The 24,064-nt window shown below is 34.6% G+C and overlaps 1 protein-coding gene and 2 long non-coding RNA genes across 3 annotated transcripts; 2 read left to right on the top strand and 1 right to left on the bottom strand.

Moving 5' to 3' along the window:
• Positions 1 to 10,545: 10,545 nt before the first annotated feature.
• Positions 10,546 to 12,587, bottom strand: LOC108201386 (uncharacterized). Its single transcript, XM_064086762.1, has 4 exons — positions 12,268 to 12,587; positions 11,799 to 12,185; positions 11,212 to 11,298; positions 10,546 to 11,091 (listed from the first exon to the last, which is right to left on the bottom strand). The coding sequence occupies exons 1-4, from the start codon at positions 12,373 to 12,375 to the stop codon at positions 10,546 to 10,548; spliced, it is 1,128 nt and encodes a 375-aa protein (XP_063942832.1). The 5' UTR covers positions 12,376 to 12,587.
• A 9,269-nt stretch (positions 12,588 to 21,856) lies between these two features.
• LOC135150126 (uncharacterized) lies at positions 21,857 to 22,943 on the top strand. Its single transcript, XR_010288434.1, has 3 exons — positions 21,857 to 22,084; positions 22,313 to 22,357; positions 22,854 to 22,943. It is a non-coding gene; the product is annotated as an uncharacterized LOC135150126 (long non-coding RNA).
• Positions 22,944 to 23,058: 115 nt separating this feature from the next.
• LOC108208640 (uncharacterized) lies at positions 23,059 to 23,654 on the top strand. Its single transcript, XR_001804361.2, has 3 exons — positions 23,059 to 23,173; positions 23,311 to 23,448; positions 23,576 to 23,654. It is a non-coding gene; the product is annotated as an uncharacterized LOC108208640 (long non-coding RNA).
• The last annotated feature ends 410 nt before the right edge of the window (positions 23,655 to 24,064 follow it).

Below are 24,064 nucleotides of genomic sequence, written 5' to 3'. Positions count from 1 at the left end.
TGAGATGGGTTCAAAGGTAGTGGAGGAACAAATTGTCCTCCGAATGCCTGCGAGGGCAGATTTACTTGCAAGCTGCCAAGTTCCTCCTGATCATCAAAGAAAGTGCGATCAGTAAAGTTTTCATACATATTTATTGGATTTTGAAAATCTGTGCAATCAGTAAACATAGTAACCTGTGTATCTGTTTGGTCTTGCACTAGCGTGAGTGCTAGCGCAGTGCTTGACTCTGTACAGGGTACCGTGGCAGGACGGTCAACTTCAATGGCATCATTCTGTTGAGAGAATGAGTCCAGAGACTGTTTCATTGCCTGTTCCAAGTCCAAGCCTTTTTGGGAAGGCAAGGATGAGGCTGCAGATGTCTCCAGGGCTTCCAACCTTGGCTTCTTTATGGAAGACAGAGCTGCGGGTTGATTCAATAAACTACTCGAACTCCGTTTCCTCGCAACTTTACGAACAGGTTGCATTGAAGTGTTGGTTGATGTGTTTGGAGAAACGAATATTTGTTGAAGAGAATCTTCAGCTAGGTTATGAACCTGTGTGTTGTCAGGTTCATTGCTGGTAGGCTGGAAAACAAAATCAAGGTCACAAACAAAATCACAACCATAATCTGACGTATCAACATTAAAATTAGATGATAAGTTAGAAAGTACCTGAGCTACCTGTAGGTCCTGACGAAAGGACTGCAACTCTGGATTTGAGGTAGAGTCAGCAGGTAGTGGTTGTGAGGTTGATTGTGTTTGAGGGTAAAAGTGGGTGTGTTGTTGTTGTGGTAGTGGTTCAGATGAAGACAGTTGGGTTTCGAAGAAGTTGTATTCCTGACGTTCGTCTTCAACTGTGTGAGTTTGATGCAGAGGGGAATGATGTGGTGATTGGTGTGGTGACTGATGTGGAGATTGATGAGGTGATTGGTGGGGTTCAGGTTGTTGGTGTTCTGGTTGTGGTTGAGGTTGTTGCTGTTGCTGTTGCTGTGCCACTTGAAACTGATGCAGTTGAGGTTGAGCATTGAACTGTTCCAACAAGTATGGAGTTACGACCAGGGGTACATTTTCATGCTTTCTCTTGTTGGTCAGAGATTTCATCAGTTTTGTACAGACACGGGGAGTTGGTGCAATTGGAGAATTGAAATAAGAGTTCTTCTCCGCGTCTGTCATCTTATCATTCAGAAAGAGCATTAAGAACCGAGGGAAAAAGCATATCACTTTGGGATTCTGTGCAACTGATCGGCTGCTGAGTGGTCCCAACTTCTTTAAAATTGACTGAAGAAGCAACTTGCCAAAGTTGATTCGTCGATTGTAAACAATACAGAACCCAATGATCTGAAGAAGGGAAGATATGATGTTGTAGTTGCTTCGAGTGGTAGGTGAAAAGACTTTTGCCAGCGTGTCGAAGAACAAGTCCCACTCTGGTTTAAGATTCCCTTTCAGCATTCTCGGTAGATGAATCTCTCCTTGATAGTGAATGGTCTGAAAGAATTGGACAATCTCAGCATCTGTAGGAATCTCAGCAAAGTTGTCGCGTGGAAATCCAAGAATCCTATTTACATCATCCACAGAGATAGTGATACTTCGTCCAGCACCAATATTTCCCGAGACTCGGAAGCTCTCCAGCAATGTAGTGTTGATGGCAGAAGAGTAAAAGTCCTGGAGTGGTCGAATCTGTAAATCAGCATGAGCGGTGATCGCCGTGCTGACTAAACTTTGACTATTCAGGAATCTCACCCACGGTCGGAATCTCACTAAACTGATATCAGGGTCTAAGTACCCATTGTAGTTAGTCTCCCCGATTACAAATTGGCCGGCCATTTTTATAATTAAGAATTGAATTAAGCGAGAATTTTTCAAATAAAAGGTTAATTCTCAAATATCTCGCAAATTTCAATTAATAATTAAATAACAATTAACAAATTAATTAATAATTCGAATTAATTGATTAAACTCGAATTAAAAATTAATTAAATTGAAAATAGCCCAATTAAATTCCACAAAGTCCTAAAATCCTTTAATCAGCCAAACAAGCCCTTATTTATATCAAAAACCCCCAAAAATCGAACTCAATGTTAGGGTTTCAAACTCAGTCGAATCCAAACAAGTGTAAATCGATTAATACTGATAATGCACGGTCACAGGGTCACGGAATCGGTACAAAATCGATCAAACTCGGTCAGAAACGGGGCAACTCGGGCAAACTCAGTGACTCGGTCGAAGAAGGTTTCAAAAACTCAAAAATCCGGCAGCAATTCGACTTAAATCGTGATTTAAGTGAGTAACCAGCAAGTTTTTACACTTGTAAAACAGTAAACAACAAGTTTTGAGGTTAAAACTTGAAAACCGATCGGAGAAAAGTGTGTGAGGCGATTGGTGAAGATGAAGTGTACAGTTGTATGACAATGTTTAAGTATGTCATACGGGTTGTAAAAGTCGGTATGACAATCGCTTCAATTGTCATACCGAGTTTTAAAACGACTAGTATGACAATGTATAAAGATGTCATACGGGTTTTAAAAGTCGGTATGACAATGGCTTCAATTGTCATACCGAGTTTTAAAACGACTGTGGTAGGTGGAGTCAGAACTTGGTATGACAATTGCTTCGTTTGTCATACCGAGGTTTCAATGAAACTTGTATGACAAATTACGATTGTCATACCGAATAAACTAAACTCGGAATACAGACTCGGTATGACAATCTTTTAAATTGTCATGCCGAGTTAAATAAACTTAAAAACAGAAATATATATACAACTATTATGATTTTTGATTTTCTTTTGAAATAAAACTTGTTACACATAAAATCAAAAATCTACTACATATAATATATTATAAATTACACAAATATTTTGCAAAATTCAACTTTAATTAAATATAAATATTTATGAATTTAACTTTAATTCATAAAAATGAATTAACTTAAAAACTAATATTTATGCTTAATTAATTTTGAAAAATACAAAATAGACACAAATAATTATCTAAATGCATGACAAATAATACAGGGGAGTGTGCAGCACTTAGAAAATTACAGAGACATATATGTACATGCATAATTACACAGAAAATTATCAGATAATTTACAAACAATTATATAAAATCTAATAAAATATATATAATTACACAGAAAATTCACAAAAATATAATAATATATATAAAACAAATATATATAAAATATACACAGAGAATCATGGCATATTTAACATCCCTAGCTCACAAACCAACTTAGAGAAAGTGGATTCATCAAGTGGTTTAGTGAAGATGTCTGCAATCTGATCAGCTGTGGGTACGAAATGTAACACCACAGTACCATTCATGACATGTTCTCGAATGAAATGATACCTGATATCTATGTGCTTGGTCCTGGAGTGTTGCACTGGATTGTTTGAAATGGCTATGGCACTGGTGTTGTCACAAAATATAGGAATTTTGTCGACAGAAATACCATAATCATTTAATTGATTTCTGATCCAAAGAATCTGAGCACAGCAACTGCCAGCCGCAATGTACTCAGCTTCAGCAGTAGAAGTGGACACAGAGTGTTGCTTCTTGCTGTACCAGGAAACCAATCGACGTCCTAGAAATTGACAGCTTCCAGACGTACTCTTTCTATCAATCCTGCAACCTGCATAATCAGAATCTGTATAGCCGGTTAAGTCAAAACCAGTATTCTTAGGGTACCAAATACCTAAACCAGGTGTACCCTTAAGATATCTAAAGATTCTTTTGACGGCTATAAGATGTGATTCCTTAGGATCAGCTTGAAACCTAGCACATAAACATGTTGCAAACATGATATCTGGTCTACTTGCAGTAAGATAAAGTAATGAGCCAATCATACCTCGAAAGCTTGTAATATCAACTTTCTTACCAGATTTATCCTGGTCAAGCTTTGTGGCAGTGGCCATGGGTGTCTTTGCCGGAGAAGAGTCTTCTAGATTGTACTTCCTTAGAAGATCTCTGACATACTTTGACTGGCAAATGAATATCCCATCTTCCTTTTGGCTTACTTGAAGACCAAGGAAGTAGGATAGTTCACCCATCATGCTCATCTCATAATTACTCTGCATTAACTTAGCAAATCTCTTGCACAAGTTATCGTTAGTGGAACCAAATATAATATCATCAACATATATTTGAACAAATATCATATCATTATCATGCAATTTGTAAAAGAGAGTTTTGTCTATGACACCTCTAGTAAATTTATTTTCAATTAAAAATTCAGAGAGGGTGTCATACCATGTCCTTGGTGATTGCTTAAGCCCATAGACAGCTTTGAATAGGAAGTACACAAAATCAGCAAATTCTGGATTTTCAAAGCCAGGGGGCTGTTCCAGATATACTTCTTCTTCCAGCTTTCCATTCAGAAATGCACTTTTCACATCCATCTGATAAACTCGGAAGTTGGAGTGTGCAGCAAATGCAAGAAATATTCTGATGGCTTCAAGACGAGCAACTGGAGCATAGGTTTCATCATAATCAATTCCTTCTTCTTGAGAATAACCTTTTGCAACCAGTCTGGCTTTGTTTCTCACAACAATGCCATCACCATCTAACTTGTTACGGAAGACCCATCTAGATCCAATTGTAGACTTTCCTTTTGGTCTTGGAACTAGGGCCCAGACTTCTTGTCTCTCAAATTGATTGAGTTCTTCTTGCATGGCAAGAACCCAATCAGGATCAGCAAGTGCTTCGTCTATTTTCTTTGGTTCTAATTGTGAAAGAAAACCAGAGAATAGACATTCATTTGTCGTAGCACTTCTAGTCCTTACACCAACATCAGGATCACCAATAATCAGATCAAAGGGATGATCTCTGCTCCAAATCCTTTCCCTTGGAAGTTGTGTCCTTGATGATTCAGCAGTATCATCATTAGGCTGATGTGTATGACTAGTTGATTCACCAGCTCCCCCTGAGCTGTTGCCAGGTTGACTTGATGATCCACCACTAGCATTAGAGGAATCTCCAGCATTATTGCCATTTCCTCCACCATTGCCTGGATCATTATCATTGTTGTCATCACCTGTTGCAACCTCAGGTGGCACATCATCATCTGAATCAGAATCTGGATAGTTGTCAAACCTCAGAGATTCAGATGGATCAGCAGATTGTAAACTTGGTAGTTTAGTGTCATCAAATGTTACATTGACACTAACTTTCACTGACAGAGTATCAATTACAAAAACTCTATAAGCATTGTTTGTATAACCAACAAAAATTGCTTCAGATGCCTTTGGCTCAAACTTGTTCAAGTTCTCTTCACCATCCTTGAGAACATAACACTTGGCTCCAAAGACATGAAGATGTTTGACATAAGGCTTCTTGTTGTTATACAGATGAAATGGAGTTTTCATATGATCCTTGTTGATCAAAGTTCTATTCTGGGTATAGCAGGTAGTAGACACAGCTTCAGCCCAAAAGTACAGAGGAAGCTTTGCTTCAGCAATCATAGTCCTTGCAGCTTCGATCAGTGTACGATTCTTTCTTTCGACGACTCCATTCTGCTGAGGAGTCCTTGGTGCTGAATACTGCCTTCTAATTCCTTTTTCAGAGTAAAAGTTAATTAGAGTTTGATTCTTGAACTCTGTGCCATTGTCTGACCTTACAGCTTTGACTGGCACACCTTTATCCAATTCAACTAACTTTATATGATCAATCACTGTCAACGGGGTTTCATCCTTAGAAGCCAGGAAGTAAACCCAAGTAAATTTTGAGAAGTCATCCACAATAACCAAGGCATATCTTCCTCCATCAATAGATGCAACATTTACAGGGCCAAACAGATCCATATGCAACAAATGAAGTGGATCTGTAATGGTATTGATGGTTTTGCCTTTGTGAGATGCTCTCTTCGCTTTTCCTTTCTGACAAGCTTCACAAAGATCATCAGTTGAGAATTCCAGGGAAGGCAACCCTCTCACTAGATCTCTCTTGACTAGAGAGTTCATGGTTTTGAAGTTGAGATGTGAGAGCTTCTTATGCCATAACCAACTATCTTCAGCAGACGCTTTGGCGTAGAAACAGTGAACTTCGTTTCCTGGTCCTGAAGATAAATCAGCTACGAATATATTGCCTTTCCTTATGCCACATAGTGAAGGACGCTTATCCTTGATATGTTTGATGATACATATCTCCTTTTCAAAATGAACATAATATCCTTTGTCACAAAACTGACTGACACTCAGGAGATTATGTTGAAGTCCTTCAACTATAGCAATATCTTCTATGATGATCCTTCCAATTTTGTACTTGCCATATCCCACAGTACGACCTTTGCTATTATCAGCAAAACTGACTGTAGGGCCAGCTCCTTCTCTTATGTCCTCCAGCAGGGATTTATTGCCAGTCATGTGCATTGACGCTCCACTGTCAAGCACCCAGGTAACACGAACAACTCCACTGGCACCCTGCAAAAGACAACTTGATTAGACAGTCTTTGGGACCCACACTTGATTGGGTCCGGCAGTCTTAAAGAACTGATTTCTATTAGGTAATACAACAGAGCCTCTTGGGCTGATATTTGGCTCACTTTTGACTGAACTTACTTCCTTAACAAAAGCCTTATAACCCTTGGTTTTAGGCTTTGGAACATAAGTTTCCTTCCTAACTCGAGGAGGACTAGCAGTCTTTGATCTAGCATGCTTGTGGTTTGTGTGTTGTCTAGGTGTCGTGTTTTCATTTTTAGCATGCAAATTTTTAAAATAAGCAGACATAGTATTGAAAGCACAGAGCATACAGTTATCAACACCACAGAATTTATGACATGAATCAAATGTAGGAGCAACAGGAATATCAGTCACAATAATAGGAACATCAACAGATTCTACTCTACTATCGTTAACAGTTTTAAAGTTCTCAGTAGAATGACACCTATTGTTCTTGTTCTTACTATTAACAAAATTATTGGGCTTGTTGAATTTAGTTCTCTCAGAGTTGACACCTAAACCAGCTTTAGGCAACCTAACATTGCCTTTCACTTTAATTGGTTTCAGGTTTGTCAAAATCTCATCTCTCATCTCATTACTCTCTTTCATTTTAAGGTCTTCCTGTTTTAGTTCATATCTAATGACAACAGGAGTCTCTAAAAGAGGTTCAGCTTCTGAGGTTTTAAACAAAGGTTTAAGGGAATCTTTCAAAACAAAAGGAATCCCTCTCTCTTCAGCACTCTTCTTAAAAGGAGTAATGTTACTAGCCTTACCTACAGATTTGTTATAGTCAAAGCCTATTCCAACAGTTCTCTTGATCTCTTGTTTATCATTAAGTTCTTTGACTATCAAGGAGGCATCCTTAAAGGCTTTACATTTCACTTTCTCTTCGTCTAGCTGAAGTCTTAAAGCAATCTCACCTTTCTCTAGAACTTTGACTTTAGCACATTGTAATCCTAAGTCCATAGTCAATTGTTCTATTTTTGGTTTTAATACTTTCATCTCATTCATTTTATAAGCATGAATTTCTAAGACTAAAGTATCAATTTTAAGATTAGCAGCTTTCAATTTTTTAATAGCATCATCTCTTTCAAGTCCTAATTGCATAAACAGTTTAGGGCATGTAGGATCTACCTGAAAGCTTCCAGCAGGAGGAGGTGAAGATGATCCAGCATCAGCCATGAGAGCAACATTCCCAATCTGCTCTTCTTCATCACTATCTGTATCATCCCAGCTTTTCCCTTCTGCTAGATATGATTTGCTCTTGAAGCTTTGACTTCCAGAAGTACCATGATGCTTTCTTACTAAGGCATCATACTTCTGCTTCAGCTCATCATACGAATCTTTTCTTTTTCCTTGAACCTTGGGCTGTTTGCATTCAGTTGCAAAGTGTCCAGGTTCACCACAATTGAAGCATTTGAACTTGCTTCTATCCACCATCCCAGTCTTGTATCCTCCTTTGCTTGTAGAAGATGAATAGCCTCCCTTCTGAAACTTACTAACAGTAGGTTTGTATTTATAGGAAGGGTTCTTCCGGAATCTCATGTTTCCAAACTTCTTGGCAAACAGTGATAGAGATTGATCTTCTAACTGCTCAAGCTCTTCCATTGTATAGAACTCTTCGTCACCACTGGTAGAAGCAGTCTGACCCATCTCAGGTACAACAAATTCCTGAGTAGTCTTAGAAGGAACAACAACATCCTTCTTCTTTTCTTCCAGTACAGGTGACTCAACAACTAGAGCTCTTGAATGGTTCTGTGTTTTACCCCAGCCATATCTCTGTTTACTCTGAACTTGCTCCAGTTCATAAGTTTTCAAAACTCCGTAGAGTCTTTCCAGAGAAATCTCATTCAGATCTCTGCTTTCCCTGATGGCAGTGATTCTGTGTTCCAGATGTTCAGGAAGGGTTAAGAGAAACTTCATGTTGACCTCTTTCTTGTCGTAGAATTTCCCATTCAGATTTAAATTATTTATCAAATTATTAAGTCTGATAAATACTTCTGAAATCCCTTCACCGGGATGAGAACCAAACTGTTCATACTGAGCCATCAGTATCTCTTTCTTGTTTTCCCTAACTTCTTCTGAGCCTTCATTGATAATCTCTAATGTATCCCAGATTTGCTTGGCGTTCGTACAATTTACAACAGCATTGTACATCACTGGATTTAGAGATTCAACCAAGATTAGTTGAAGAGCATCATCTAAGTTCATCTGATCACTCTCTTCGTCTGTGTACTCAGAAAGTTCTTTCGGAATGACCTGATGAGGTATCAACACACCATCCTCTTCGTGTGCTAATATGACCTTCATCGGAGTAGTAACACCTTTGTCCAAAATCCCGATGTATTTTCTGTTTGCAGTGCGGAGGAATAGGAACATGTGCCTTTTCCATAGGCCAAAGTGTTCCTGGCTGAACGGTGGGATTTTAATGCTACTGATCTTTTGCGTACTCATTTTTTAGAGATTTAAAGTGAATAGTGTTTGGAGAGATTTAGATTTTTGAAAGAAAATTTTTTTTAATCAAAATTAATTTTTGGAATAAAATTAATTCGAATAAAAAATATTTGGACGTTACAGAGTGTGTATAGGATCTGATACGGAAAAATGGTATCAACCGCTCTGATGCCAATTGTTAGGTCCTGAAACGATTGTAGAAGGGGGGGGTTGAATACAATCGTCACTAAAAATCGCGGCGGAATAATCTGATTTGAAATAAACTTGTTAATCAGATTTTAATTAATTAATATAACAATGTTTTAAGTCGTTATATAATTAATAAGGTTCGTTTTAATGTCCACTAAAATTCGTAGAATAAATTCGACAGGATGTATTCTAGTTTAGTGATTAAAACAACCGAATGATCAAAGCACAGGAAACTGTGGATTTAACGAATAGCAAGTTACAAACAACTTGAAAGTTTACAAGGCAATGAACAACAACAAATGAAGAGGTTGAAGCCATATTTATAGGCAACACCTTGAACTTGTATGACAAAGTTGGTATGACCATGCTACAAAGATCAGTATGACAATGTGAGCTAATGTCATGCTACAAATGAAATCAGTATGACAATGTGAGCTCATGTCATGCTGAAATAGAAATCGGTATGACATAGCAGGACATTGTCATGCTGCAATTTTCGGTATGACAATCCATAGCATGACATATGACTTGCAGGTTAAGTCATGGAGTGGTATGACAATGTTTAGTAATGTCATACAGCATGAATTCGGTATGACAATTCATAGCAATGTCATACTGATTGAATTCGGTATGACAATGCATGGTAATGTCATGCCAATTCAAATTCGGTATGACAAAGTGTAACATTGTCATGCTACACAATTCGGTATGACAATTGAACTTATGTCATGCCACAGACACGGTATGACAAACCAGGTGCGGTATGACAATCTATATGCTTGTCATACCGTGCCCAAAATCAGTTTTAAATAGATTTTCTTTAATATAATTAATTCAATAATTATTCACTTAATTATATTAATCATATAAATTCATAAATTAAATTAATTCAAGTGTGAATCAATTTAATAAATAAATTACATAACTTATATAATTAATTTGAGATGTGAATAAATTAAAAGAATAATTATATTGAGCACAGCCTTCAGCAGCAGGTCTTCTGACATCCTTTAAAAGATCTGATTCTTGTCTTGAATGAACGACCACCTATAGTTGATGCTGAATATTTAATCTGAGTAGCTGACACACAAATGTACTGTCTGGTTCATCTGTATCTAGCTGAATCAAATACTCCTTATCAATTAAACATTTGAGAAGTGGCTTGTTCGTCGAGTCTTTGTCTTCGTAGTTCTTCTTCATAAGTAGAAATAGTTTGGAATCTTTTGAATAAATAAAGTATTAAAACTTTATACCTTCTGGACTTCTGGACGTGCTACAAAATATTATTTGTACACTGAGGCTTGAACATATTAATGAACTTCTTCCAGTGGTGTGCAGCAGCATCCTGAAATTCTTCAGACATATGATTTTAACAAATCACTTGACGTTCTTCGTACGGATTCCTTCAATAGTGCTTGCTAATTTACTTTCTTTCTTATCAGAGTTGAGTTGATACTCTTAAATACAAATAGGCTTAACATATGCCTTTCACTTTTTCAGATTGTCAAGGTTATCATCAAGTTGCAGCAGTTGTTTGTCCACATAAGAAGCTCCTTTTGTGCCAATAAGCACATTTGACATAACAAGAAGGAAGTTTAATTTGAAGTTATCATTAACTTCTTGGTTTTTCATCACTTGAACAATCATCTGTGTTGTTATTTGATCAGATAAAGTGAATTGTGCATGCCAATCTTTGATTCTTTGACTGTACTTTCCAGGTGATGCCAGAATAATAGGATGTCCTCCATTTGGCAGGCCTAACACATCATAAACATCTTCACTTGTAATATTAATATCTCCATCCTTCAGCTTCAGTGAGATTGAGTGGTGATCAAAGATTTGGAGTACATTGTAGGCGATTTTGGTTGGCAAAATGTCAAGCTCAAAATCCAGTAAGAGTGCAAAACCAGCTCTTGTAACCCAGTCCCTCTGCTCTTTTGTTAGTTCACCTACCATCTTACTAAAATGCCTTGGAGATATCCTTATCTTGACCTCGTCTTTTTTCTTATTTATATGTTTAGCCCCTTCTGCTTTCTAATGAAATAAGAGGAAATAATTAGTGTTGTAAAAACCACAAGAAACGACAGTGCAGGGCATCACTAAAATATTGTGCTCAAATTTCTAATTCTAAGTAACGAAATAAATAAAAAATACCTTAACATCCTTGTTCATGAACTTCAATAGTGGATATAATGTTCCAGCAATCCTTTTTCTTGGTATATGAGTTTCAAATGCAGCTTCCTGTTAAGAACATAAAACAATATACTAAGCAGTTGTATATTCACAAATTTATACTAAGCAGTTGTATATTCACAAATTTATAAAACTATGGAACCTGCAAAATCATAAAACTTGCAAATACATGTAAAATATACTATTTAACAAGAAGTATATTCACAAATTTATACTAAGCAGTTGTATTTTAGTGATCTTAGTTGATATACTTTAGTGATATACTTAATATACTTTAGTGATATACTTAATATAGTTTAGTGATATAGTTAATATATTTTAGTGATAGTGATATTCACCTATCTAATCCTTTAAAACGAATCAAGATTTTAAGCTACTAGTCTACTTTAAACAGATAGATATCTCACAAACAACACACACAAATATACAGACATTCGATATATACTATAATTAAAGACTATATAAACGTCGATGCTTTAAAATCGAATTTAAGCACATTCGATATATATACTATATAATTAATAATGAAGAAAGTGAAGAAAGTGTACCTTTTTCCTTTTGTATTTTGTTATTTTAATCTTTGGTTGTGCATTGTTGACTTGAGCTTGATTTTCTGTTTCATCCTCTTCTTGTTCATCCTCATTTTCTTCCTCACTTTCGTTTAGTACATCGTCTTGTTCATCATCTTCTTCTTCTGCACTATCTTCATCACCTTCTTCACCTTCTTGCGCACTATCGTCATCACCTTCTTCACCTTCTTGTGCACTATCGTCTTGCTCCATGTCTTCTGCACTATCTTCTTGTGCACTGTCTTCTTCACCTTCTTGCATATCTTCCTCACTTTGTTTGTCATTATCTTGATCTCCATCTTGTTCATCCACCAGATTATTACAATTATGTTCATCCCCTTCTACTTCATCAACAAGTTTATTTCCCTATGAAATCATACAAAATAATGATTTAGATTAATTTAAAAATCAATAATACAACTAAGAAATAATGTAGTTGATCACATACAACAAGAGTTTTGATATTTCTTCCAGCAGTAGCCTTTATGACTTTGTTATCTGGACGCCGATAGACTTTTGCAAGTGGTCTTTTGTCTCCTATGGTGTTGGTATTCATGTTTGCTTGATCTTCGGATTCTAAATCTACAGGAGTATCTGCAGTGTTTGTAAACTTTGACAAACTATGTGCACGAAGTCTTGTACTTCTTCTGCATTGAACTATGTAACCTGCAAAATCATAAAACTTGCAAATACATGTAAAATATACTATTTAACAAGAAGTATATTCCCAAATTTATACTAAGCAGTTGTATTTTAGTGATCTTAGTTGATATACTTTAGTGATATACTTAATATACTTTAGTGATATACTTAATATAGTTAGGTGATATAGTTAATATATTTTAGTGATAGTGATATTCACCTATCTAATCCTTTAAAACGAATCAAGATTTTAAGCTACTAGTCTACTTTAAAAAGATAGATATCTCACAAACAAAACACACAAATATACAGACATTCGATATATACTATAATTAAAATTCAATTGAGGTTACCAAGAGAAGAAAATAGATTCTAACTTGTTCTGTTATTTAGGCTTAAAAAATTATGTGATTAGAAACACTTAGCACTTAGCTCTGCTACAAGAGTTTTATTAAAGAAATATTTCGGTTATACATGTTAGTCTTCACTAATAAGAAGGTCTGCAATTCTCAAATCAATTATTATTAGTCAGTCTTCACTAATAAGAATTGATTAGTAATACTTAATGTTAATTACTTAATTCATAAAATTAGCTAGCCATGTCTTAAATAATCATATTAAGCTGCTTGACATTGGTGCTGAATCAATGCCTGATTCATCATAAATCAACTTGGAGTTTGAACATGGCAGAGGGATACCAGTTAAATATTTGCTTTAATATCTGTCAGTTATTAATTGCTAAGCATCTTTTCAATACTAAATCTGAGTTTATTAGCTAAGATAAAGAGTACTTTTCCACGGCATTTGTTTCTACTTTGGGAGCTTAATCATGATTCAACTTAGTGTTATAAAATCTGTCAATTAGGCTTTTGGATAAGTGATCTAGATTAACATCAAGATATGTTATAAAATCATATGTCTCAGCCTGGTTGTGTACTAAGTACTCTACACTAAGTTGATTAATATGCACTAAGTACTCTACGTACTCTACACACTACACACTAAGATCAGTACTCTACGTACTCTACAAACTGAGATTAGTAATATGCATTAACATGAGTAATATGCACTAAATCAACATCTTATTCATCAACAACATATTCATATTCATTAATTAAACAAATCAGCAACATATTCATCAACATATTATTCAATAAATCAACATATTCAGACAAGTAAATGCTTGAAATCACAAATAATTAAAAAAAACAGTGATAAAACCCTAATTTAACATACCTCCTCTAGTTCTAGCCATATTTTAGTAGCTTTCAGAGTGAAATAAGCTAATTAACAGCTGTTATGAAAGAACATTAGTAGATTGAAGTCAGTTTTCACAATAATATACAACAAAACCCTTAAAATTCAAAAAAACCGACATACACTAAAAATACGAGTTGATTAAGATGATTAACTAACTATAAATACTACTAAACTACAGAAAAGTACCTATTCAAACAAATGTTGAAGTGATTTTGCGCGGTGCTTGAGCTGCGGTTCCGAGATCCAAAAATCGCCTCGAATTTCTTCGTAGAAGCTGTAATATACCTAATTAGAACAAAAAAGAGGGAAAAAGTCGAAGAAACCGCCATTAGAGACGTACCTGAAGCTTGGTGCAGCAGCGCGATGATGAACAGTGGAGTAGTGGAGGTGATGGACCGTTGTGCGCGAAACGTGTGTATCGTGTGTATCGTATCGGTGTGTATCGTTTTTAACTGTGCAAGTGGGTTTTGTATAAGCGGGCTGGATCATTTTAGTGGGCTGGGAGTGTTAAAAAGTGGGCTGGGCCTGTGGTTTCTAGTTTCTATTTTAATTTGGTTTCTATTGGAGTATTACTCTATATATATATATAGGGGGAGGTTCAAAAGAGACCGGTGCTCAGGGAGAGACCCGAGAGACCATATATCTAACCGTTGGATATTATTATTCAATCTTGTGGTCATGAATATGAACAAGTATTTGGTAGTTAATACATGATTTACAGTATAAGGATAGTATGTGGAAAGAAAATAATACAATTTCTACATACACATTAAACACAAATCTTCTATTACCATATATAACAAGATTGCAATAAATCTTGTCTGCATAACATATGTTACCATCTTTAAGTGGTTTAGATTTTGGATATATCATTTTCTTAACAAAGTTTATATCTTCATTAATGTCATTGATTACTTACCTTATAATTGTTTCACTTCCATTTTCTAATAAGTTGATGCGACATGACTAAGTTAAATTGTTCAATTAAGTGATCATGTTCTTAAGGTGGTCATTAAATCCAAAATATGTCTCTGTAAGTTACACGAGAGAGAGTATTAGTGTTCCGATTAATGTTCTCTGTTGAGTTCATAAGTAGACCCATAATTGAATATTGTACTATAATTTTTTTAAGGCTTATACTATAATATTTAAATGAATTTTTACGGTAGAACACCAAAATAAGTCTTTTATAAGATAAGTGAAAATGTAAAGAAATATAAAAAAAGTATAAAACTGAAAAATAATAATATTGATCGGAAAAATACATAAATTTTATATCAAAACGATTAATAATGTAATATGCAAGTTAAATTTATCTAAAATATACCATAATATATATTGTATCGTACAAAAATTATATAAAATATAAAATATTGATATTTTAATTTAATTGTCCTTCTTTTATTTGTTATAATAAAGATACATAGCGAAACACCTAAGAGAATCTTAAATTTTAAATCCACATTATTAAATTTTATTATGTGAAGTAGTCACAATTATAAAATATTCTCATAAGGTGAGTGAAACACTTAAACGAATCTTATTATAAAATGTTTTTTTTTTGGGATTCTTTAAGATGTTACGTAGTCATATAATAAAAATACGTGTTTTTTTAAAAAATTACATTAAGGAGATTCTTTAAGGTGATTAATATGGAAATTATTATGAAGTTCTCAAATACTAAGGTTCTAATAAGAGATCTAGCAACATTTGTTTTGCTCATAAATATTTATACAAAAGATTCTATAAATTGTTCGTGAAGGTAATACGAACAATTAAATATTATTATTTAAAAAAATTAAAATTACAATGATACCAACAAAGTTCTACTAGTAATATTTGCAAAACCTCTTGTATTTATTACCATATTTTATTTACTAATTTATACTTTTTTCATATCAAATTTTTAATTTAATTTTACAAGATTTTTCAAGGTGTTCCTTGAACACATGATGAAAATTTCATGATTAAATCTCTTGTATTATTTTTAATAAAATAGAAAAGTGGTTGAAAGGTGGGAAGATATTACTGAGAGATTCCTTAATGTGTTCTTGAAGGCAGTGTTGTGAATTAAATTTTTTTGTTTAATTTAAGTTTAATTCCTAGTTTTAATAATTTTCAATACATAATAAAATCAACAATGTCTTTTACCATCAATTAAAAGTTGTCAATATTTTTATAAAATTTTAGATATTGATGTTAAAAAATATAAATAAATAAATATTTCAATAGAGATTCAAACTAATGTTTCATAAATTTATTATTATTAAAAATGTGAGAAAATTTATCTGGAGTTTTCGGGAAGGTGAAAAGAGTTTTTAAAAGTTTCTATTAAAGATTTAACGTTTTTATTTATATGAAAATTTTATAACGTGTTCATGTCACTGATAAGAATAATTTTTTTTAATATTAAAATAAAAATTATAATAATATCAATAAGGTTCTACTTGTAGTATCCGCAAAATATCCTGTATTTATTGATTTAAAGTAGAAAATCTCATTCGTTCGTTACCGTTATAGTATATTTTACTCACTAATTAATACCTTTTTATATTACACTACTAATTTATCTTGTTTTATTAAGGTGGTTGAAGATGGCAAGATTTGATTAGAAGATTCCTTAAGGTGTTCTTGAAAATATCTTGTTTGCATATTGCGGCCACACACAAATGATTCTTCAATTCTGTATTAGTTATCTGAAGCGATTCTACAATTTTTTTTATCAAACTCTTAGAACAAAGCCTTATGCAGCTCCGTGGACGGTAGTTAGCTTCAGCAGAAGGAGTGCCCTCATTCATATATATTATATAACAACTGTCTTCGATAATATTTGAATCATCCAATGTGCCGAGTAATATTTCAAAATCATCCAGCACTCTACTAAGTTGAATGGAACACTTAAGACATTGAAAACAAAGATATGAAAAGAAAATCCAGCCTTGAAAATTAGCACATCTCCCTTTTTTAAGTTTTTGATCTTTTGATGCCTCTCATTCTCTTGCTGTTCCTGTGGTGATTGAAATGACTCCGGACAACCAAGCATTACAACTCTTTAAATTCCCCCCGCTGCCAATAGTATATAAATTTAATCATCTGTTCTGTGATCTATGAAAAATTAGATAAAAAATTACATTACCTTGCTCATAAAAGCCGCAGAAGCACACCGAAACTGCTTAGTATCTGGGTCCCAAAACCCTGTCTTTCCCCCTTGTGCTTCACCAGATTTAAAGAATAAGTGTTCCGTCGCAGCTAATCATATATTTTGTATTGTAGAATATTATTAAAATAACATAATCTTCTAGTACAAATACAAATTTATATGAGTGTTCTTTAAGAAATTTATATGAGTGCTTTTAATATTATTCTGGCAAGTGTTCTACTAATTTTTAATATTATCATGTTTGCTATATAAAGTGATCCAAGCTATAATATTGAGTAAATATATTCTTTCCAAATCTGAAAAGATAATTCAATCTCAAAAATAAGAGCACAATATCTCATTTCCAAATATAAGAAGATTATTCAATCTATACATAAATGCACAAAATATTCTTTCCGAATCTGACAAGATCATTAAATCGCTACATAAAAGCATATTAATAGCTTCCATAAATACACAGCTAAGAGAGATTTGAAATATAAAATATTGCCTCCATTAATACGAATAATTACCGTATTGCCATTGTGAGATGTATTCAAGATAGTATAAAAATACTAACTAACAGATGGTCTAGATGGAGTCTCTCAGGTCTCTCAATACGAAGAGTCTCCCTAGAACTCGACCCATATATATATAATAGGTTAACAGGTTCGTGTCAAACCCCGCTCCTGAGCAAATAAATTACCTGATTTCGAAGCAAAATCATAAAATAACTTACCTCATTCCAAGTCAAAGGCCAAATCCTAAGTAACCTTACCTCACTCCGAGCCAAATTCACAATCAAGGGTCTCTTACCGGCCTTCGAACGCATTTTAATTTTATTGGCAAGCTTATGCAACCACGGCTTCACCACTGCTTCCTTTGGAGTGTCTCCGCTCTATCCGGCATCCAAGCCTCCTCATTCCCTCAATTCAGATCATCGTTTCAATTCTAGATGCAATTAAAGATTTCATTTGCGTTCATGTGATCGATTTGTGATTTGAATTCGGCTGGTCGTCTACCCTTTGTCCAGGTCCCCACTCCAGTCCGATGACTCTCCAAGCGCGCTCCCTCTATCTCAGATCCTAGAGCGGGTGTATCCTTGTTTCATTCCATCAACATGGTTGATTATGAAGGTTTGTGAGTTTATGCCCTCTACTAATTCGTGGGATGAGGTTATATTTCATAAACTAATGCCTTGCTGCAGCTTCGTATGTTTGGGTGCTCCTTAATTGTAGATGAGTGGTCAAATATGATTTTTAATCTCTGTTGTCGCACTGTTTAACTTGTATTATGGCTGATTCTGAAGGCGAGTGACTTAATGCCCTGATTCGTGGGTTAAGCTTATATTGCTCACACTAATGTCTTGCTGCCATTTCATATTTTTTTCCTGTTTTTTTATTACGAATGAGTGGTTAGACATTAGCTTTATTCTCGCTTTTTGCACCGTGTAATCGGAATTGATGCGAAAAAGCTTGTGTTGGTGCCTTGATAAATATGTTTGTTTTTTGGTATATTATTATTTTGTTTCTTTTACTAAACATATGAATAGGATTGTTAACTGTGAGGTACTGTGTTATGTCTGCAGTCTACTTTATAATGTAAGCGGGGTGTTCATTAAAAAACACCTGTGCATGTGGCAGGGTGATGGTTAGAAATCACACATTCTGTCCTGTTGGTTTGTCTGAATTTGATTGTAAGGCAACTACATAGTGTTTAATATTTTGCAGGTTTCAATTAGTTGTATGAGTGCATTTTTGTTTATATTTTCATCAAGTATTTCGCTTAATTTCTACACCACGAGTACATTTGAATGTGTTTGTTGTATTGGAGCTTTTGTTGGGACTAAAACTGATCGTCAACATATTCATTTTATATACCCTTTTGTGAACAGAAATTATACTAAGAACAATATGCAATCTTCTGGTGACTTTTCATTTATTTTGCAAGATTGCTCTTGCATAATCTTGGCCTCCCAAATGTATTGTTTTCCGGTATGATAGATTTACCTCTCTGGAAGGTTCTGAGATATCTTTGCCATCGTCGGTGCTTGAATCCTTCTGTTAGGCCCGGATACGATTGTAGAAAGGGGGGGTTGAATACAATCGTCACAAAATAATCGCGGCGGAATAATCTGATTTGAATATAATCTGTTAATCAGATTTTAATTAATTAATATAACAATGTTTTAAGTCGTTATATATTTAATACGGTTCAGTTTTAATGTCCACTAAAGTTCGCAGAATAAATTCGACCAGGATGTATTCTAACTTAGTGATTAAAACAACCGAGAGATCAAAGCACAGAAAACTGTGGATTTAACGAATAGCAAGTTACTAACAACTTGAAAGTTTACAAGGCTTTGAACACTTTACAAATGAAGAGGTGAAGGCCTATTTATAGGCAAATCACTTGAACTAGTATGACAAACGTAGCTATGACAATCCTAGGAAGTGCTATGACAATTACATGGGAAGGTATGACAATCTAAGCCATTGTCATGCCACAAATGGGAAGGTATGACAATCTAAAGGATTGTCATACCATCTCAAATTCGGTATGACATGCCCAGTGCTTGGCCACCAAGTTAGTGCGGCATGACAATCTTATACATTGTCATACCTACTGATTTCGGTATGACAATATGTGATTGTCATGCCTAGATCAGTCGGTATGACAATCAGAAGGATTGTCATGCCTTCTGCCAGTATGCGTAAATCAGGGTGCAGTATGACAATCTAATTGATTGTCATGTCGTGCCTAAAAACAATAAAACAATGGATTTTCTTTATATAATTAATTCAATAATTATCCACTTAATTATATTAATTATATAAATTCATAAATTAAATTAATTCGAGTGTGAATCAATTTAATAAATAAATTATATAACTCATATAATTATTTTGAGATGTGAAATAATTAACTGAATAATTATATAGTGCATTTTCTTCAGCAGCAGGTCTTCTGACTTCCTTTAAACGATATGATTCTTTGTCTTGATTGAACGACCACCTATAGTTGATGTAGAATATTTAATCTGAGTAGCTGACACACAAATGTACTGTCTGGTTCATCTGTATTTAGCTGAATCAAATATTCTTTATCAAATAAACATTTGAGACGTGGCTTGTCCATCGAGTCTTTGTCTTCGTATTTCTTCTTCATAAGTAGAAATAGTATGGAATCTTCTGAATAAATAAAGTATTAAAACTTTATACCTTCTGGACTTCTGGACGTGCTACAAAAGATTATTTGTACACTGAGGCTTGAACATATTAATGAACTTCTTTCAGTGGTGTGCAACAGTATCCTGAAATTCTTCAGACATATGATTTTAATAAATCATTTGATGTTCTTCGTACGGATTCCTTCAATAGTACTTGCTATTTACTTAGCTCTCTTATCATAGTTGAGTTGATACCACTTTAATTACAAATAGGCTAAACATTTGCCTTTCACCTTCCTTCAATGACCCTAAAGATTATTAGGTGGTTGTTGCCTCTTCTTAACTTTTCTCCTCCTGTTAAGGTAGTAAAACAATTACTCGGAGTCCCTTGACAATTTTCAAATAGTTCACGTTGTTTGATACTAAAGAAAAACTTAAGTGATTGTACTACCTAACTGTTCAACAATCCTAATTTTAAAGTTGTTCATCATCAATCAGTACATGCAGGAAATGGGCCAGCTACTAGATTTTCACACTAAGAATAAAATTTTAAAGACGATAAATTTTAGCTGTGTGGTTGATGTGCTCAAAACTGAATATGTGTGTCAAAAATTCAAATGTTGATTTTATAAAAACATAGCATGACAAAAGGGAATTGTACCCGATGAGTATAAGATTATAAGATTGGGTAGATTAACTTCTTGGCATGAAAGAGTAGACAAATCTGTTTGAATTCTTTCGTGCAGTCCTAAAATATGTCTCTTAAATTAAGCTAATGGAAGAATTTCCTTAAGGTGCTGGGTTACTAGATTTGATTACTAGAGGTCACCAATCCACACGTGAGTTACACCGTGTTGACTAGACTGGGCATCTGTCAGGGACTGGGGATGGACAAGAAATACTGCAAATAATCTTTCTGGGTCATTCATCACGTCATTCCAACTTTTCTTCATGTGTCGAATATCCAGTCAATTCAGCTGCGTAGTTATTTAGTTGGTTGATTTTTGCATTCTTTATAATACATATTCTGACAACAGGCCTTCAAACTCCAACGATTATCGCCTCATTGAATTATATATTATCATTAAGATCAGGCATTCTTAATAAACTAGTTATACAGAATTAACATTAAAGGCCATGTAGCAAGCCCATGAAAAAGGCTTTGTCCCTAATATAACGCTCTGTGTATTACATAATGGTGACTTTCACCAGAACAGGATTTGCAAATGGACAACTCAACTAAAGGTTCAGGCTTGGAACAAGATTCTGACATTGATCATACGGCTAGAGGACAACCTGATCCAAGTATGCTTTTTAATTTGGCATTTTCGTTTATCATTTCAAACCATTAAGGACTTCAGTTCTAGCAATCCTAAATGCAATGCATGCTCTAATTATCAGCGTAGCGGAATGCTTTTATATGCCAACACTACTAGAATTACTGCCTACGACATCGGTGCTTAGACATCGGTTGATCAGACGACCGATGTTAACATCATTAAACACATCAGTAATTTTTTAAACGATGTTACTGTGAAATTTAGACATCGGTTGAGAAAATAACCAATGTCAATAGTTATTTTAAAAAAATAGAATTGTGAAGTAGACATCGGTCGTAGGCATAACCGATGTAGATATTTGGTAGACATCGGTTAAATTTCTAACCGATGTTAAATAATATTTTTGAAAAATTAAAAAACAACAGCTAATATACTTTTGCCCAGTTTATTTCCCTCACTTAACAAAAATCAAAACCCGCCCCTCTTTTCCCTACGGACACTTAACCAAAATACCTCCTCCCTCCCGACACAGTCAATGTCCCTCCTCCCTCACTCCGTCAATCCGCCGCATCTCTGGTGTCTCTCACATATCTCACATCTCTCACTGCAAATTAGGGTTCCAATTGAACCCCAAATTGGATGAAGCACTACTCCCGACATCTCACCTCACTCCCACTCCCGACATCTCACCTGTGAATCCCACCTCCCTCGACATCTCCTCTGCCTCTTGCCGCCGCCGCATCTCTCTCGTGTCTCTCACCGTCGCATTTCTCTGGTGGCACTCTCACATCTCTCTATGTCTATAACTCGGTCAATTTCAATTAGGGTTCCAAATGAACCCCAAATTGGATGAATTCTCAATTAATTAAACTTCAGCTTTGAGAATCCCTAATTTCTCAACCAGGCTTTGTTTATTACAATCGATTGGGTTTTTTTTTTTTTTCTGTAATTAGGGTTCTTTCTTTGTTCACATTATTAACCTGGGATTTTCATTTTTGAACAGATATGGAAGTTTGGAGCTTCAAGAGGTTTCACTGAGTTTGAAGATGTTTGTTTTTTAACTCTAAACAGGCTTGAAGAGGTTGTTGACGGTCATGGCGAGGAATGTTCCTCAGGCTGGTGCTTGTATAATTTGTGGGTTGCTTTAGATTATATGATAAATATGAATGATATGCTGGTAGGAGCTAAATTGACCATATATTTTTATATCAAACACTTTAATGTGGCTTTTTATGGGACTGAGACACGATAGTCCCTGCTTTTCATTATTTGTTTTGCTAATTCATTTCTTTTTTTGTATTTGTTTTCCATTGTCCTAGTTGGATTGTAATGATTCGTCTTTATTCATAAATTGTCTCATGAGACATGAAATTTAGTATTAAGGACAAATTTTGTAGTTAAGCCAGGTACCACACTCGATTCTGTATAGATCGATAAACTGATTAAATAGGTATTCTTATATTTGTATATAATATTTAATTTTACTATTCTCTCTTTTTTTCCAAATTTTGATTCTTAAACCTTTTTTTTGTTTTATACTACAGGGTATTAAGGGGTTGTGTGATACTATTGCTGTTGGGATTGAAGCTCGTGACGGTTTTCCTGCACATCCAAATGATCTTTTATTCACAGGTGATGCAAGTCCTGCAGTAGTTTTAGTTTGACATATCCTCCGTGTCATTTTAAATTTTTAGAAATTACTGATGACAATGCTAGCTATAACATTGCTAATAGCTTCTTTCTTTTTTATCTGGTCCATAGGATGATGGAATTATTGATATCATCAAAGAATGATGGAATCCTCTGTCCAGTTCCCTAATACCCCTTGTACTATGCTTCAATAGCCCTCCATGGTGGCACTCTTGTATGCTTTCTTTCCTTATTTCAAATTTAATCACTATAACACTTACAGGAGTTTGCTCTACTAAAATGCATCTTGTGACATGCCCAAGCTTAACAGATATCTGATCCCAATTACTTCGACTTCATACTGTATTTTAGGTGCCTTATTATCTTGATGAAGCAACAGGTTGGGGATTGGAGATTTCTGAACTTAAAAGGCAGATAGAAGATGGATAGTCTAAGGGAGTCACTATCAAGGCATTGGTTGTTATTAATCCAGGGAACCCAACTGGGCAGGTAAGACTAACTAATCTTAGAAGGAAATACACAGACTTTACAAAAAATATCCTGCTTTGGTGATGTATTTGCCCACCTGCATTGGGATGATGTATTATAATTAACTTTCTAATTTAATATATATTAGGTACTTGCTGAGGAAAACCAACGAGATATAGTGGAGTTCTGCAAGGCAGAAGGTTTGGTACTTCTGCCTGATGAGGTGTCTACTTGAGAACTTCTGTATGTTATTGCTTTGAATGAAAAATTCACTTTCAATATATTTTTCTAAAATATATTATATCTTGTCCTTGATTATATGTTTTGGTAATCCTGACAATTTAGGTATATCAAGAAAATAATTAAGCCGCACAGTAAGTGTTAAGTGTTTTCTTAATTGTTACTCATGCTGTAATAGTTGTGTATAGAATTATGTCAGAAAGCACATGCAATATTTGTTTTTTAATTTTTTTAAAATAAGTCGATACTTAATGTATAAATTCAAGTCAGTTATGTCGTACTCTAAGTAAGCTACATGAATTAAGATATTTGGACATATATTAAGCATTATGATATTATATATCTACTTTGTGGTTTGATCCCACATCATTCATATATTAGTTTTTTCAACTAATTC

Source organism: Daucus carota, chromosome 2 (assembly GCF_001625215.2).
Source record: "Daucus carota subsp. sativus chromosome 2, DH1 v3.0, whole genome shotgun sequence".
NCBI classification, from domain to species: Eukaryota; Viridiplantae; Streptophyta; class Magnoliopsida; order Apiales; family Apiaceae; genus Daucus; species Daucus carota.
This window is presented reverse-complemented; position numbering and strand designations above follow the sequence as displayed.